Source organism: Gracilinanus agilis, chromosome 1 (assembly GCF_016433145.1).
Source record: "Gracilinanus agilis isolate LMUSP501 chromosome 1, AgileGrace, whole genome shotgun sequence".
In the NCBI taxonomy this organism is placed as follows: Eukaryota; Metazoa; Chordata; class Mammalia; order Didelphimorphia; family Didelphidae; genus Gracilinanus; species Gracilinanus agilis.
The window spans coordinates 640,568,741-640,583,151 of NC_058130.1; the positions used below are offsets into that span (position 1 = coordinate 640,568,741).

At 36.2% G+C, this 14,411-nt stretch overlaps 1 protein-coding gene across 1 annotated transcript in view; it reads right to left on the reverse strand.

Moving 5' to 3' along the window:
• Positions 1 to 4,183: 4,183 nt before the first annotated feature.
• The window catches only part of YWHAZ (tyrosine 3-monooxygenase/tryptophan 5-monooxygenase activation protein zeta), a 45,368-nt gene continuing 35,140 nt past the window's right edge, over positions 4,184 to 14,411 (reverse strand). The window contains exons 3-6 of the mRNA XM_044668670.1: positions 11,456 to 11,579; positions 9,983 to 10,146; positions 9,807 to 9,902; positions 4,184 to 6,194 (exon numbers count right to left, since the gene is read on the reverse strand). Of these exons, the coding sequence (XP_044524605.1) occupies positions 6,135 to 6,194; positions 9,807 to 9,902; positions 9,983 to 10,146; positions 11,456 to 11,579 (444 nt within the window). The 3' untranslated portion in view covers positions 4,184 to 6,134. The remainder of the gene's footprint in view (positions 6,195 to 9,806; positions 9,903 to 9,982; positions 10,147 to 11,455; positions 11,580 to 14,411) is intronic.

Here is a 14,411-nt window from a genome sequence, read left to right on the forward strand (position 1 = left end):
GTAAAAACAGGTCAGTAATACATAGTGAAGTTTCTAGCAAGCCTGGGTAGTTGTAGAGCACGGGATGCTACCAGAGGGGTGATGCCACATGTTTATAGTGCTTTCAAGCTCACAAATGCTGTCTTCAGAAACAACTCCTGGCAGTAGGGTGTGAATTCCCATTTCAAAACAAACAAAAAACCCCAATCCAAAACCAAAGCCCAAAACGTGAGCCTCAGACGTGCTTAGTGAATGTATTTAAAAGTTCCAAATCAACTCAAGTGGCAGAACCATGATTCAAACCCAGGCCTTCTCCAAGTAAGAGAAAAATTCAGTGAAAAAGCGAGTCCTGAGCCCATTGGGGACAGCAGGCAGCCTGGGAGCTGGGGATGGACGTGGAGAAAGAAGTTATTAGAAGTTATTAGAGGGAGGGCCGGAGTAGCGGCAACACTTAAAAAAGCTTAAAAGGTGCTGGGGCGATCTGGACAATCTGTAGATTGCACGGAGACGTATTATTCAATATGGTCATTATGAACAGGAAATATTTGGTAAGCATCTCCTGTGTAATGAACAGTCCTTGACCTCAGGGAGCTTATATTATTCTAATAGCTGTGTTTGTTTTGTTAGATTGATTGAGCTTATATTATTCTAAAGGAAACAACATAGACCAATAATTGTTGTTTGGTCATAGGGGGCTCTTCGAAAGATTCGGGCTGTTTTGCCATTTCCTTCTCCAGCTCATTTTACAGAAGAGGAAACTGAGGTTAACAGTTAAGTGACTTGCCTAGGGTCACACAAACTAGTGTCTGAGGCCAGATTTGAACTCAGAAAGGTGAGACTTCTGATTGCAGTTCCCAACGGGAGCTGCCCCTGTGTGCAAATGTAAGTATATACAAAATAAATGAATAGAGTGTAATTTGGGGACTACATTTGGGGGTTCTTAGGAAAGGTTTAATGCACAAAGTGGCACCTACACTGGGCTCTCAGGATTCCTTGAAGGAGAGGTGAAGTAAGCGAAGGGTACATTCTGGTGACTGGTGAGGGGGAATAGCCTATGCAATACTCCATGATGATAGAATGCAAGGGACGGCAAGGCCAGTTTGACTGAAAAGTGTTTAAGGGGCAGCAGGTAGGATGGAATAAAGGCCACTCATCCCTAGAGGCAATTAAGTTGAAATGTATTGAAGAGGGTCCGTCCTAAGCTTTTAGGAATATTACTTTGCTGACTGTGTGAAGGATGGAGTGGAAAGAGAAATCTGAGGAATGCCAAGTGATTGCTGAAGTAGGTCTAAGCAAGCGGGGATGAGGGTCTGAATCAGGGCAGTGGCTGTGGGAGCAGAGGGGAAGGTACACGTGGGAGATGCTGAAAAAGAATCTTCACATCAACTGATTAGGGTGAGGATGAGGAATAAAGGACAATTCAAAGGCCGTTAGTCTGGAGGACTAGAAATATGGCAATACTCTTAAAAGGAAAACCAGGTTTGTGGCTGGGGCATTGATTTTACTTTGGACCTGATGAGTTTGGAATATGGGTAGGATTTCCACTGAGAAATGTCTACTAGATAGTTGATTATCTCCATTGACTTAATGACTTGTCCAAGATCCTACTGAAAAGTAAGAGAGGTAAGACTAGACCTTCGGGGTCTTCACTCACTGGACAGTCAGTTAATTTTTTATACACTATGCTTCAGCTGTTTAAAGTTATTGTCCGACAAGTCCTAATTCTTCTTCACATCTGAAAATTTCCCAGAATGACTGGTAAAATAGGTGTAATGATGCAAGAAAGGTGTCCCATCTTCAGATCAATTCAGAGCCTAAAAACAGGGGAAGCCATCCAGTTCAACTCTCATTTTACATATGAAGAAACCAACGCATAGAAAGGAAGTCAGCTCCTGTCCAGCACCCTCTCCACTCACCCACCCTCCTGCTCTTCAGATGGGAAAGTTGTGCCCCAGTTCAGTGCCCAGATCTTTATTCTCCCATTTCGACAGGTTTTCCCACAAAATCCCTTTATAATGTGGTTGTTTGGGGCCTATGCATGACTACACTTGCATTGGGATCTTTTAAGTACTAGGAAAAAGATACACGCACATAGAAATAGTGAACATAGGAATCTCCTGTGTACACTTAATTTTTCTGTTTGGATGCTGTGCTGTGTAAAATCTCTTTTCTTTACCATCTTTAGTAGTAGTACTTACTAGTTTGGTGCCTAACATATAGGAGGCACTTTATGTTCATGGACCAATTAGTGTTCTCCTCTGCCATCACGTAACCTTACCAAATCATAATTTTCTTACATGAATTTCTTAAAATCCACCCAGTCCCTCACAGGGTCATGTACATAAAGGTTATAAAATCCTAAGCTATCCTGTAACTTTGTACCTTCCAATCCCTTGGTCCCCATAAGGGGACGACCATGGATCAGTCACTGAAAGTTCTACTCTGCTGTTGTGCTTCCTTCTCCAAAAGACCCAAGGCCAAGGTAGGAAGACAACAGCTACAAGTTCAGTTTCTTCCTTCATTTATGAGTTAACCAAGAAATTAAGACATCTTGAACATCTGCCATTTTAGGGAGAAGTCAACTCAATCCAAGAGACAGATGACTGACAGTGCAATCTCCTCTAAAAATATCCAATTCATCCAAACCCCTTCTTCCTCCCTTAGCCACATCTAACCAGTAACACAGCTAAGGCTTAGGATATGAAAAATGCAAGTGGGAGGAGGGAATGTGTACGTGGAGAATATATTTTAATTCCATTGTGCTAAGGGAAAAAAGAACAGTTTTATAACCCAGACTGAGTTGTCAGCCCTTGCTGATAAAAGTTAAATTTAGAAATAAAATAGGGATATCCAAAAAAGTTCTTATAGGCAAGAGGCCAGGGAGTCCCAAGACTTATGGATTCCTGAATGTGAAGATGTGAAAGATTTATTCCTTATCTTCTAGAAACTCTATAAGATTCTTGTGTTTCTTCTGATCTCTTCACATTTTTTGAAAGATTCCAGTTTCTTCCCTCTAACTGCTTTGTTTTTTAAATCATATACATCCAAGTAATTTTTGACCTTCAAAGGTAACTTTGGGAGGCTACACATTAAAAAGCCAGACACCCATCTCACTGCCTAACTGTGACCTTGGGCAAATCATTTAACCCCGATTGCCTGGTTCTTACAGCTACTCTTAGAATTCATACCCAGATAGAAGGCAAGGGCTAAAGAGAAGGTACCCCACCTACCGCCTTCCTATCCTCAAAAGCTGAAGGACATTATAGTATGTGCAATAGAACAAATCTTAGCTAACCCATTTAAACAAACAAGCTGGGCTCTCATGTTCTTGCTCCCGTTTCCTCATGCATTGACCATCATTCCTTTTCCCTTGCTCCTGGCCTACTGAATTCCCTCCCATTCTTTAGAATCTAACATGTCAGCTGTTTTAAACACAGCATTTTATTCTGAACCTGAGGAAATGATTAGCTGTGTATGTTCAATAAACCATCATCATAATAACTAAGCTCAGATGAGGGACAGTTATGTAAAACAAATAACAGGTTCATCACTATCACTATCCATTATATTATAAAGCCTGGAAGAATGCTTTATATTTAGGAGGCATGCAATTGTCAAATGAAGATGGTTGCAAACTCCTATTCTAAAAGTGACAGGGAAGCCAAAACCTAAATATTGTGAAGATTTAATTGATAAAAGTAATTTGAATAATGGCCTTGGTGTTAATATCCACTATCAATTTAGACAATTTTATCTTGTTCATTAAAACTACTCAAATCCTAGCAATTTAATGATCAAGCTCTTTTGTAGCTATTTGTTTTGGATCAACTGAGCTGGCGTAAAAAAAATTCCTAAAATAGAATCAAATTCATTACAAACTTCAGATTTTACTGAATAGCTAAAGCTTCAGTCTAGATATATATACTTTCTCTCAGCCAAATTTTTTTTTAGTTCAAGGAGATAAGGCCAATAGTCAAGGTAAAGTATAAGGAATGCCAAGTGAAAATGAACTGCTCAGTCAAAAGTTGAAATCTCTGCTTAAAACAAAACAAAAAAACCCTCTGAAGCCTCCACTTTACTTTATTCTAGGCTATCATCTCTCAGATCAACCTAAGGAGGATATAATGGAACAGTAGGCAAATAAACATTAGTTGAGATTTCAGTGCAAGATTCTCACCTCTGCTTATCATAAAGACTCACTGCCTCCCATCATCAATATTTATTGAGCATTTACAGTGTACTAGGCACAATAGAACATACAGAAAAACATTGTCCCTGCCCTTGAGGAGCTTACATTCTATAACAAAAAATACACCTCTCTCTTTAAACGGTATTTTGTTGTTTGGTGTTTTCTACAAGGGTAGCGAGGGAAGATTTTGCAGCGTGAGCTTTGGGTATAACTTAGCCCCACCGTCACTTGGTGAGAGGATTAGGTTAAGGGAAGAGTTTAAGGCAGACAATAACAGACCATTCAGGGTAGGGCTTAGAGTGAGATTAAAAAAAAAAAAGCCACTATCTCACTAAAATAAGGGAAGATTTCCTATAGGAAATACAAATAGAGGCAAGAAGTTTGTGGGATGCAAGCAAAGGAAGAAAGGAATCTCAGATACTGAAGCCAGAAATATCATGCTATCTTTCCCCACACAACACCCCCCCTCCCCCCACCACCAGAATAGGAGTGTGGTTGGTTGACAAGGCAGAAGGAGAAAAGGCTAAAAGGTATACCTGACAAATTGGAATATGGGATTAAAATCCAAGGCAGGCTATAAGAATAGCAACGGATTCTTTTCAAAAGGGACTTTGGAAGCACAAATCTGAAAGTTAACCAATGTCATCATGGACCATGAAACTTGTAGCTTCCTTAAATTAGAAGAATGCCATACCAAAAATTTAAGTGGAACATATGATTTTATTCAGACCACCACCTTTTGTTTTAAAAGAGAAACTGAAAATCAGGGCGGTGGAGAGGGGAATAATGTTTAAAACAATATGGAACTTTTGCCATTTGATCATTTTATACTTAAAACTTGTTTTGTTTTTTAAGCCCATTATAACTACCAAGTGGGAAATCTTGAAAATGTACAATTTCCTTTAGAGAAGTTTCAGAACTAAAGATTTGATTTACATGAAAAGCTGTAGAGAAAGTAGTTGAAAAGTCCATTCATAAAACTTTTATTCCACTTACATCAACTTAATACACATGTTCTTAACAATTATGCTTGGATTGTTCATGAAAATTTCATAAGACATTAAACAAAGCTAGCCATCATCTCAAGTTATTTCCCTGTTAACTATTTTTACAGCACATGCATGTTAGGCAAGTATCAAAAAAATCACAAAAGCAAAAAACCTAAAAAAAGTTAAATACATGGGTTTTTTGTTTTACTGCTGTGCTTGATATACAGTGACTTTATGAATATCAAGCAATTCATTTTTACTGCATCTTTACTTGTACATTTGTTCTTAGGTTGCCTAAACCATTTAAATACAAATAAAATGAGTGTAGCAAAAATAATGAAAGCGAACAGCAGGTAACTTTACAAATAATGGAATGTGAACCGTTTCTGCCCTTCTCCAGAGTAAATTGACTGGGTTAAAACTTTGTCTTAAGGAACACTTTTGCAACTGCAATCATAAAGGTGTACACGTTGAGATTTGTGTATTCCACAGATATACATGGAATGGCATGTAATATCTATGGGACATCTGTTTCTACCACAGCCATGAGTGCTCCAACCCTAAAGTACCCCACAATAACTACACCTGTGGCTGGAACCAATTATCCCTTTTTCCCCCCACCATGACAGGCCAATATGTAGGCAGTTTTCTTTGCTTAGACATGGAAGCTGTTTTAACACTGGCCTTGTGAAATCACAATGTACCAAAAGTACTATGCCAAACATGTAAAACATATATAAAAATTCCATATCCCCATATTGGCCACCTCGGATGAAAACAGATAACTCCCCAAATGTTAACTGGCTCTACTCCCCTAATATTAAACATAAAAACCACATGGGAAATATAGAAATCCAAATAGAAGTAACATAAACCTGTCATAAATCGTAAACAAAAACTATTTGTGGGACAGCATGGATGACAAATGGTCTACTGTGTAAATTTTAGAATGAGGCAGACAAAAGTTGGAAGGCTGGTTAATTCTCCCCTCCTTCTCCTGCTTCAGCTTCATCTCCTTGGGTGTCCGATGTCCACAACTGATTAAAAAAAGAAAAACAAGATTTTAGTGTCTGCAATTTGAAAATGTAAAAGCTTTGTTTTTCTTCAGTCAAATATTTAAGTAAGTGTAATTCATCACATGGCATAGAATTGTACAAAAGCTCAAGACAAATAATACTGGTGTAACCAAGGACTTCATCTGTCTTATAGGTGTCAAAAATTATTTTCAGGGGCAGCTGGGTAGCTCAGGGAATAGAGCCAGGCCTAGAGACAGGAGGTCCCAGGTTAAAATTTGCCCTTGGACACTTCCTAGTTGTATGACCCTGGGCAAGCTCCCCTTAATCCCCATTGCCTATCCCTTATTGCTCTTCTCTTGGAACTGATGCTTTGTATCCATTCTAAGACAGAAAGGTAAGCCTTGAGAAAAAAACTAATGTATGAAAATACATTAGCATTTATGAGATTCAAGATGAAACTCATTTTATAAATTATCACACCTTTATCAATATTTGTTCAATGAACAGTACACAAACCTTGGAGTGATGAGCAGAGTAGAAAACAGCACTCTGAATTAAAGTGGACTGGAAATACTGATATCCTTAAACTAGACAAGACTACCTATATGTCATACACAGTTAAAGAGATATAATCATGCCCCCCCAAAGGCTGCCTATATTTTGAACTATAGTCCATACAGGGACCAAAACAGTTCATATTTGTAAGTAAATAGCACCAGAACATAAAAATACTTTTTGAGGAAAAAAAAAGGAAAAACAAAAGAACTGGCTAAAATTTATGGTCAATATGCCTTTTCATGTATTTCAAACAACCAACTCTTCCCCCATAGCTCCCTTATCCATTTTGTAAAGAAGACAAAAAAAACAAAAAACAAACAAACAAAAAAAACAGGGTGATAATGATTTCACTCTAGATTACCTTACAACAAAAGGAAAAGAAAAGATAATGAATTTAGTTGTCAAGTGGGTAGATCTTGTAAAAGTGTCACTCAATTTTAGATGGGTATATCTGATAAAATCCAAATGCAGAAATACAAAGATTAAACTGAGTTTCAATTAAGATACAAAGGAACCTTAAGCTCAGTGTCTAATCTTTGTTACAAAATTAGGGGATATATAACTTATCTTTATGTTAATAGATTAGTAACAAGCTATGTTTCATCAAATCTTTAAGCACTCTTGAAATGAAGTTTTTAAAAAGATCACTGTGAATTGATCAAAGAGAAAAAAAGTTCTCAAATTTTGAGTTTTGGCCTAAATTTGATGATTTGCTGAATGTTGACTTAAATTTGTCTGTATCTTGGGTTACAGGACTAGGACTAAGAGACATTATCTGGTTTTGATCAAGCTTTTTTAGAAGGCCCTGTTCGCAAATTCTAATCCCAGAAAGTTAACTCAGGTAAACAAAATTAAACACTTCTACAATTTGTAGGCACCCAGCCTAGATCCATAAAACTCACTTAAAAATTGCTTAATGTTTTTGAATTGCTGAAATTGAGGTTTAAAAAAAATCAATTTTAAGATTTGGTTTGCTATTCTAAAATAAGTAATAAGTTATCAGGATAAAACAAGGCCTCTGAAATTTCCCTAAATTTCTTATTTATTTATATCTAGATTCTAGCATGAAATAAAAAAAAAATCAAGAAATTCATTTCAGTTATATACCTTTTAAAAAGGCAAATATATATTATTTTTTAAAAAATCAATGTTGATTAATTTAATCTCCTACTAACTTCACAAATATACCATATCACACTGGGGTGAAGATGGCATAAACTAAAGAATCTTTCAGGGTAGGAAATACTAACGCTATAATATAGCCCTTGTCCAAATGTCATACTAATATATAAGCAAATTCAATTCCAAATACTGAAGTTAAAGATCACATGTCTACTCTAACTTGATAAACCCAGGCCTTCCTGTGCTATTCGCTACTGTATGCTGCTTTATCTTAAGTAAAAGAACCAAATTCCCACTTGATCCCTTGTAAAAAGGGGAAAATTCTTAAAGTACAACCAAGCCAAACATAAGGTTTATTAGGCTTTAAACCCTCCCTCCTCCTTGCAACTCCTTTACGGAAAGATCCTTTCCCTGTCAACTTCTCCATAAAATCCTCTCACAGTCTATAGTTCCTAACTGTATTCTCATATCATATAAAGAATTCTCAAAGAAATTTTAAAAACAAAACCCACTCATGTTAACTTTATTGTACAGTACTATACTCTCCACTTCTGCCTCTCAATGTGTCCCCTTAAACTCCTTCCAAATGAAAGCAGAACAGATATGTGGAGAGACCACCATACACTTCTACCCATGGTGGGTGGGGTGGGGTGATGGTGGTATAGGTTGCCTTGAGACTTCCATCACTTGAGACACGTTTGGCTCCATTCTGCTCCCTGATCCTCTATAGGGTCTACCTCAACCTCTCTCCCCAACCTCAAGTCACCCATCCTCCTGTTTGTGACCTTGAAATGTGATAATCTCTCCCCTTCCAAGTCTGCAAAATTTGTATTATGTAAAAATTATGTTACAAAGAGGTATGCTACTGGCCCACTTATGTAAAATGAGAGCTGTCTATACACAAAATTTGGCAAATGAGCTAGAAAAATGGTTGGAGGAAAAAAAGCCTAAGGAATTATAAGAGTAAAAAAATATGCAAGGTGTATTTATAGACCCCATTTGTAGGAATGGACTTCTAGAAATTACTCTTTATCTTAAGCAAGGTATCAAATCCATCTTTATCTTGATGGCTTTGATGACTGGTTTTGACTACAGCAAGAGTACTTCATATTTCTGCGCTGTTCTCTGCATGCCACCCCCACTCCAGACTAATTCCTATGTTAAAGATTTTCACTTTCATCACATGTAATTATGTTCTGATGGCTATTGCTTTCATCTGTTCCATACATGGAAATGGTTATCATTGGGGTAGAGGAAGAATAGCACTTGTCTCAACATATCAAGCTTTAAAATTTAGATATCATTCTCTAGAGAGCCAACCATACACCTTTCTGTCAGCATGTAATTTTGTATTACTAGTATACAAATGCTTGGTTTTAATATGGCTCTAATGAGAAAAGGTAATTCCTCCATGCTAAAAATTATTTTTAAAAAGTTCAAGTGTTCTGTTCTAATCAGCTAGTGAAATATATATTTAAAAAAAATCAATTTAACCAATTTACATAAAGCCCAAAGGATTATGCTCATTACAAATCAAAACTCATATTCCCCCTTCGATACACAATAAAATAATTTATGACAACCTTTTCACCTTAAACACTGCTACTTATGTCTACATCTCTTTGGTTACTTACCAAATGCTTTCCCATCCAAGGTATGAGTTTAAAATGTATGGTCTAAGTAAAATTTTAGCATAATCTTAAGTAGACAACTGAACTATTAAGTTAGTCTTGGCTACTAAAGTTACGTCTTGCTTATAAAACAAAATTTTCATCAATTATGAAACTGTTTCAGGGCAATAGTTAACTCAGATTAATCATATTAGATGTAAAGCAAAGTGATTATCAACTAATTGCTCTCACTTTTAAAGTAACCAATCCTAATGTGATTTTTTTCACTTCATCAAGCATAGCAGAATGATTAACAAAACAATTTTAATGGTAATGCACTTACTGTCAAGTTGTCTCTCAGTAATTGCATTATTAGTGTGCTGTCTTTGTATGATTCTTCACTTAATGTATCAAGTTCAGCAATGGCTTCATCAAAAGCCTGTAATAGGGAAAAAAAATTCAGTTTTTAAGTTCTAACTAAGTGAGTAGCTAAATGTTCAAATAGCAAACCAAACTTACTGTCTTTGCAAGGGAGCAAGCTTTCTCTGGAGAGTTCAGGATCTCATAATAGAACACAGAGAAGTTCAAGGCCAGACCCAATCTTATAGGATGCGTTGGTTGCATCTCCTTTTTGCTGATTTCAAATGCTTCTTGATATGCTTGTTGTGACTGATCCACTATACCTGAGGAATGGTAAAGAAAAAAAATCAAATCAGTAAATATCATCTACATTTCACCATGCCTCACAAAAGTGATTGGAATAACATTCAGGACAAAACAATAATTCCTCACGTATTGTTTTATGTGCAAAGTGACAAAGGACTCTGACTAATTTAAATTTAAGCTAGTAACATTGACTCCAAAATACACAGAACTGCACTTTAACAGTGTTCAAACTGGAGACAAAGGCTAACACTTTCAGCATTTTGGTCAGCTTTTATTAAGTTTAATTATTAAGTACTACCATGCTGATAGTTTTTGACTGAGTGTCACTAATATTTGAGAGATGTGTACATATATGTAATTCCAACTTCCCAGCAAAGCAGTTATAATGCAGAGTTTAAAACCTAAAGTCTCACATAAATATAGATTTTCTCAGGGCTAATACAATCTGAAGAAGAAGAAAGTCCCTTTTTAAAGTTCTAAATAAACAACATAAAAACAAATATAAAATGGGAGGGAGTGTGTGGAGGTGAATTCAGGAATTAATTCTTATCAAATTAATTTGGTGAGACAATGAAATTGGAATCTCCTTAAAATTATTTGGACAACTGCAAGATCAAATGTTACATGTTATGTGCATGTGTATTTTCCCCATCACAGGTCAGCACAAGAAAAAAAATAGGAATTTTGGGGGAGTTTTGTGGAAGACACACGAAGGTCCTCAGATGACAGAAAAAGTTTAGAGACTCAAATGTATAAAATATATGAATAATAGTTTAATACCATGCCAGAATTCCACTTCTTCATTTCAAGTTAAGATTGCAGAGATGTACTATAGGCTAATGGTGAGTACCAGTGGGGAATTTAAAAGGTTATCTTCAAAATTTCTTCTATCATAACATGCATTATTGTTCAATTCTCTTTAAATTAGTTTTCAGATTTATTTCATAACTTAAAATTCCATTCTTTCTAAAATAGATATCTGTTATAAGGCAGAAGAGTTATAAGGGCTAGGCAATCAGTGTTAAGTGACTTGCCCAGGATTACATAGCTAGGAAGTGTCTGGCCTGCCTTCCTATCCACTGAGCCACCTAGCTGCTCTTTATTAGTATATATATTTTTTTAAACCCTTGTACTTTCGGTGTATTGTCTCATAGGTGGAAGAGTGGTAAGGGTAGGCAATGGGGGTCAAGTGACTTGCCCAGGGTCACACAGCTGGGAAGTGGCTGAGGCCGGATTTGAACCTAGGACCTCCTGTCTCTAGGCCTGGCTCTCACTCCACTGAGCTACCCAGCTGACCCATTAGTATATTTTTTAAAACTGACATACCTTTCTTGTCATCACCAGCAGCAACCTCAGCCAAGTAACGGTAGTAGTCTCCTTTCATTTTCAAATAGAAAACTTTGCTTTCTGCTTGTGAAGCATTAGGAATCAAGAACTTTTCCAATAGAGACTAAAAAAAAAAAAAAAAGAGAAAAATACTAATAATCATAAAAGTTCGGAAATTTTTTAATAAAATACAAACCTTTAGCTAAAGCTAGTATCTATACTTTGTTATTTGTAAGTGCCACAATTTTCATATGATATGTATCTGTTTAAAGGGCTGGAGAATAGTACCAATGAGATCACTGGTTCACTAGTTATTTTAAAAAGGCTAAGTTTACATATACTTGAAAAGTTCACTAGTGTCAAAACATAAGCCTGACCAAATACTAGACACACACACACACACACACACACACACACACACACACACACACACACACACACACACCCCCCTCAATATCATTCTCTCCTTTTAGACTTTACTTGAGGACTTGGAAAGGACAAACTTTGAAGATGACTGTGTCTCAGAAACAATAAATTTGAGAGCCTACTAATACAAGACAAAGACTAATAAAACCTATTTTTCCCCAGAAACTTAAAAAACTAGTTTTTAAATTCTACAAGACATCAAAATACACAAAACTTTTGATAATAGGGCCAGACATGAAATGGCTGAAAAAATGATGGGGGGGGGGAGGTTCACTATGGTCAAAAGACTTAACAAAGGTACCAATGAAACACACCCATAGATAAACTTATCTGATTTCTAGTCAAAAGATTTGCTACCAAAATTGGGACACTAAAGCTTTTCTGGTGGAGTTATGAACTAATCCAACCACTCTGGAGGGCAATTTGAAATCATGCCCAAAAGGGATATAAAAAGAATGCATATCCTTTGATCCAAGAATACCAGTAGGGTTCGAATCCCAAAAATATTTTAAGGGGGGCAGGGGGAGGAGGAAAGGACCTACATGTACAAAAATATGTGTAGCTTTTCTTTTTGTGTCGGCAAAAAATTATAAACTAAAGAGATGCCCCTCAATTGGGAAATGGTTAAACAAATTATGATATGTGATGGAATACGGTGAACAGGATGGTTTCAAAAAAGAACTAGAAAGACCTACATGAACTGATGCAGAGTAAAATAAGCAAAACCATGAAAACCTAGTTACAGCAATATTGCAGAACAATCAACTGTGATACTTTGCTACTAACAGCAAAATATGATCCAGGACAAAATCTGAGAGACTTAGGACAAAGAATACACCTCCAAAGAAAGATAAAATAATTCCAAAGAATGCCGATAAAAGCATGTTTTATCATTTGTTTATTTGGGAATATGTTGGGGGTGGGGTGCAGCAGCTTGGGTTTATAAAATTATTCACTTACAAAGATGAATAATATGGAGATGTTTTGCATGATAATACATGTATAACCTAGATCGAATTGCTTGCTAGCTCTGGAGGGGAAGGGAGACAATTTGGATCACTTATATGGGAATTGGTAATTTAAAAAAAAAAAAAAAAGATTTGCTACCCAGGGCATAGGGGCTTATAAGGAGAAAACTAAATTACCCATAGTTGGGAAACAAAGAAAAAGGGAACCTGGAGTTACATGAGGAAAAAAATAATATTTGAGCTGGGTCTTAAGGGATAGGTGGGTTTTCAACAAGCAAAAGAAAACCTAAAGTTTGTTCATAGAATATAGAATAATCCAATTTGTCTGATACATGGGGTATATATGTAGGGCAGCAATAAGAAAATAGATGGATAGTTTTATAAAAATTTGATATTTTATGTGCAACAAAAGCTGTTGTAGGTTTTTAGAAAGCAATGGTATAACTGAATTGGTGTTTTAGGGTTACATTTGTGATTTTATGCATAACAGTTTGGAAGAAGAAATAGATTGGAGACAAGAAAGGCTAATGTAATATGGGAAATTAGTGATGGCCTGAAGTAATTAGAAACATGAAAAAGGGGGGAAAGAAACCCAGAAACAACCTAAGATGGGTAAAGGAGTAGAGGTAATATTGATTCCAGAAGTAGTTAAAGATACTGAGATTGAAGAGAGTCTGACTAGTATAAGAGAACGAATAGTGATTCACTGACAAAAATAGCAAAGTAAGGAGGAAGAAATGGGCTAAGGGAAACAAACTGGTTCCAAGACATGCCTATATTTTGAAAATTGTAGAAAAGCTATCCAGATGATGTCCAATCTGGCATTTGAAAATAAATCTAGGGCTTGCAACAAATTTAGGAACCATTTGCAAAGAGATAATAAAATAATTGTTAGGAGCCTTTGACATTGGTAAGATCTAAGAGGTAAATACAGAGAAAGTGATGTTTGAGAAAACCTTGAATTTTGAATGAGAAAACCACAAATTAATATTCTGTTGTCCTATATTTTTATTTTGTTAAACATTTCCCAATTACATTTTAACCTGGTTTGTGCTATATGTGGGAGCTTTGTGGATAGGAGAATGACACCTCTGCTTTAGACCTATTTCCAGTGTCACTTGAAAAGAGATTATTGGCCCACTTTTACAAAAAAACATTAAGTCCAAATTCTAAATGGGTCATCCAGAACTTAAACCAAGACTCTAAGATAATGAAATGCATAAAAGTCAAGGAATGGTCTAGCCAAAACTCCTTTTTTCATTGTATTAATATTTATTTCCAACACACTGCTGTGTAAAGTACTAATCCCTAAAGGGAATGGGGGATAATGAAAAAGGAAAAGTTAACTTTATTTTGCATTCCCATCCTCTTTGGTCAATTGCCATTTCTGGTTCTTGCTACTTGCTTCAATAGACAAAAGCAACCTAGCAGTTTCTTTCTCTTAAATAGAGAATTAGAAGGGTTTCCAAAACTGTGACTGTTGGACTAACAAATAAAATAATGCATCCCCCCACTGGCACAGAATCAGCAACTAAAAAAAAAAATAATTATATATATATATA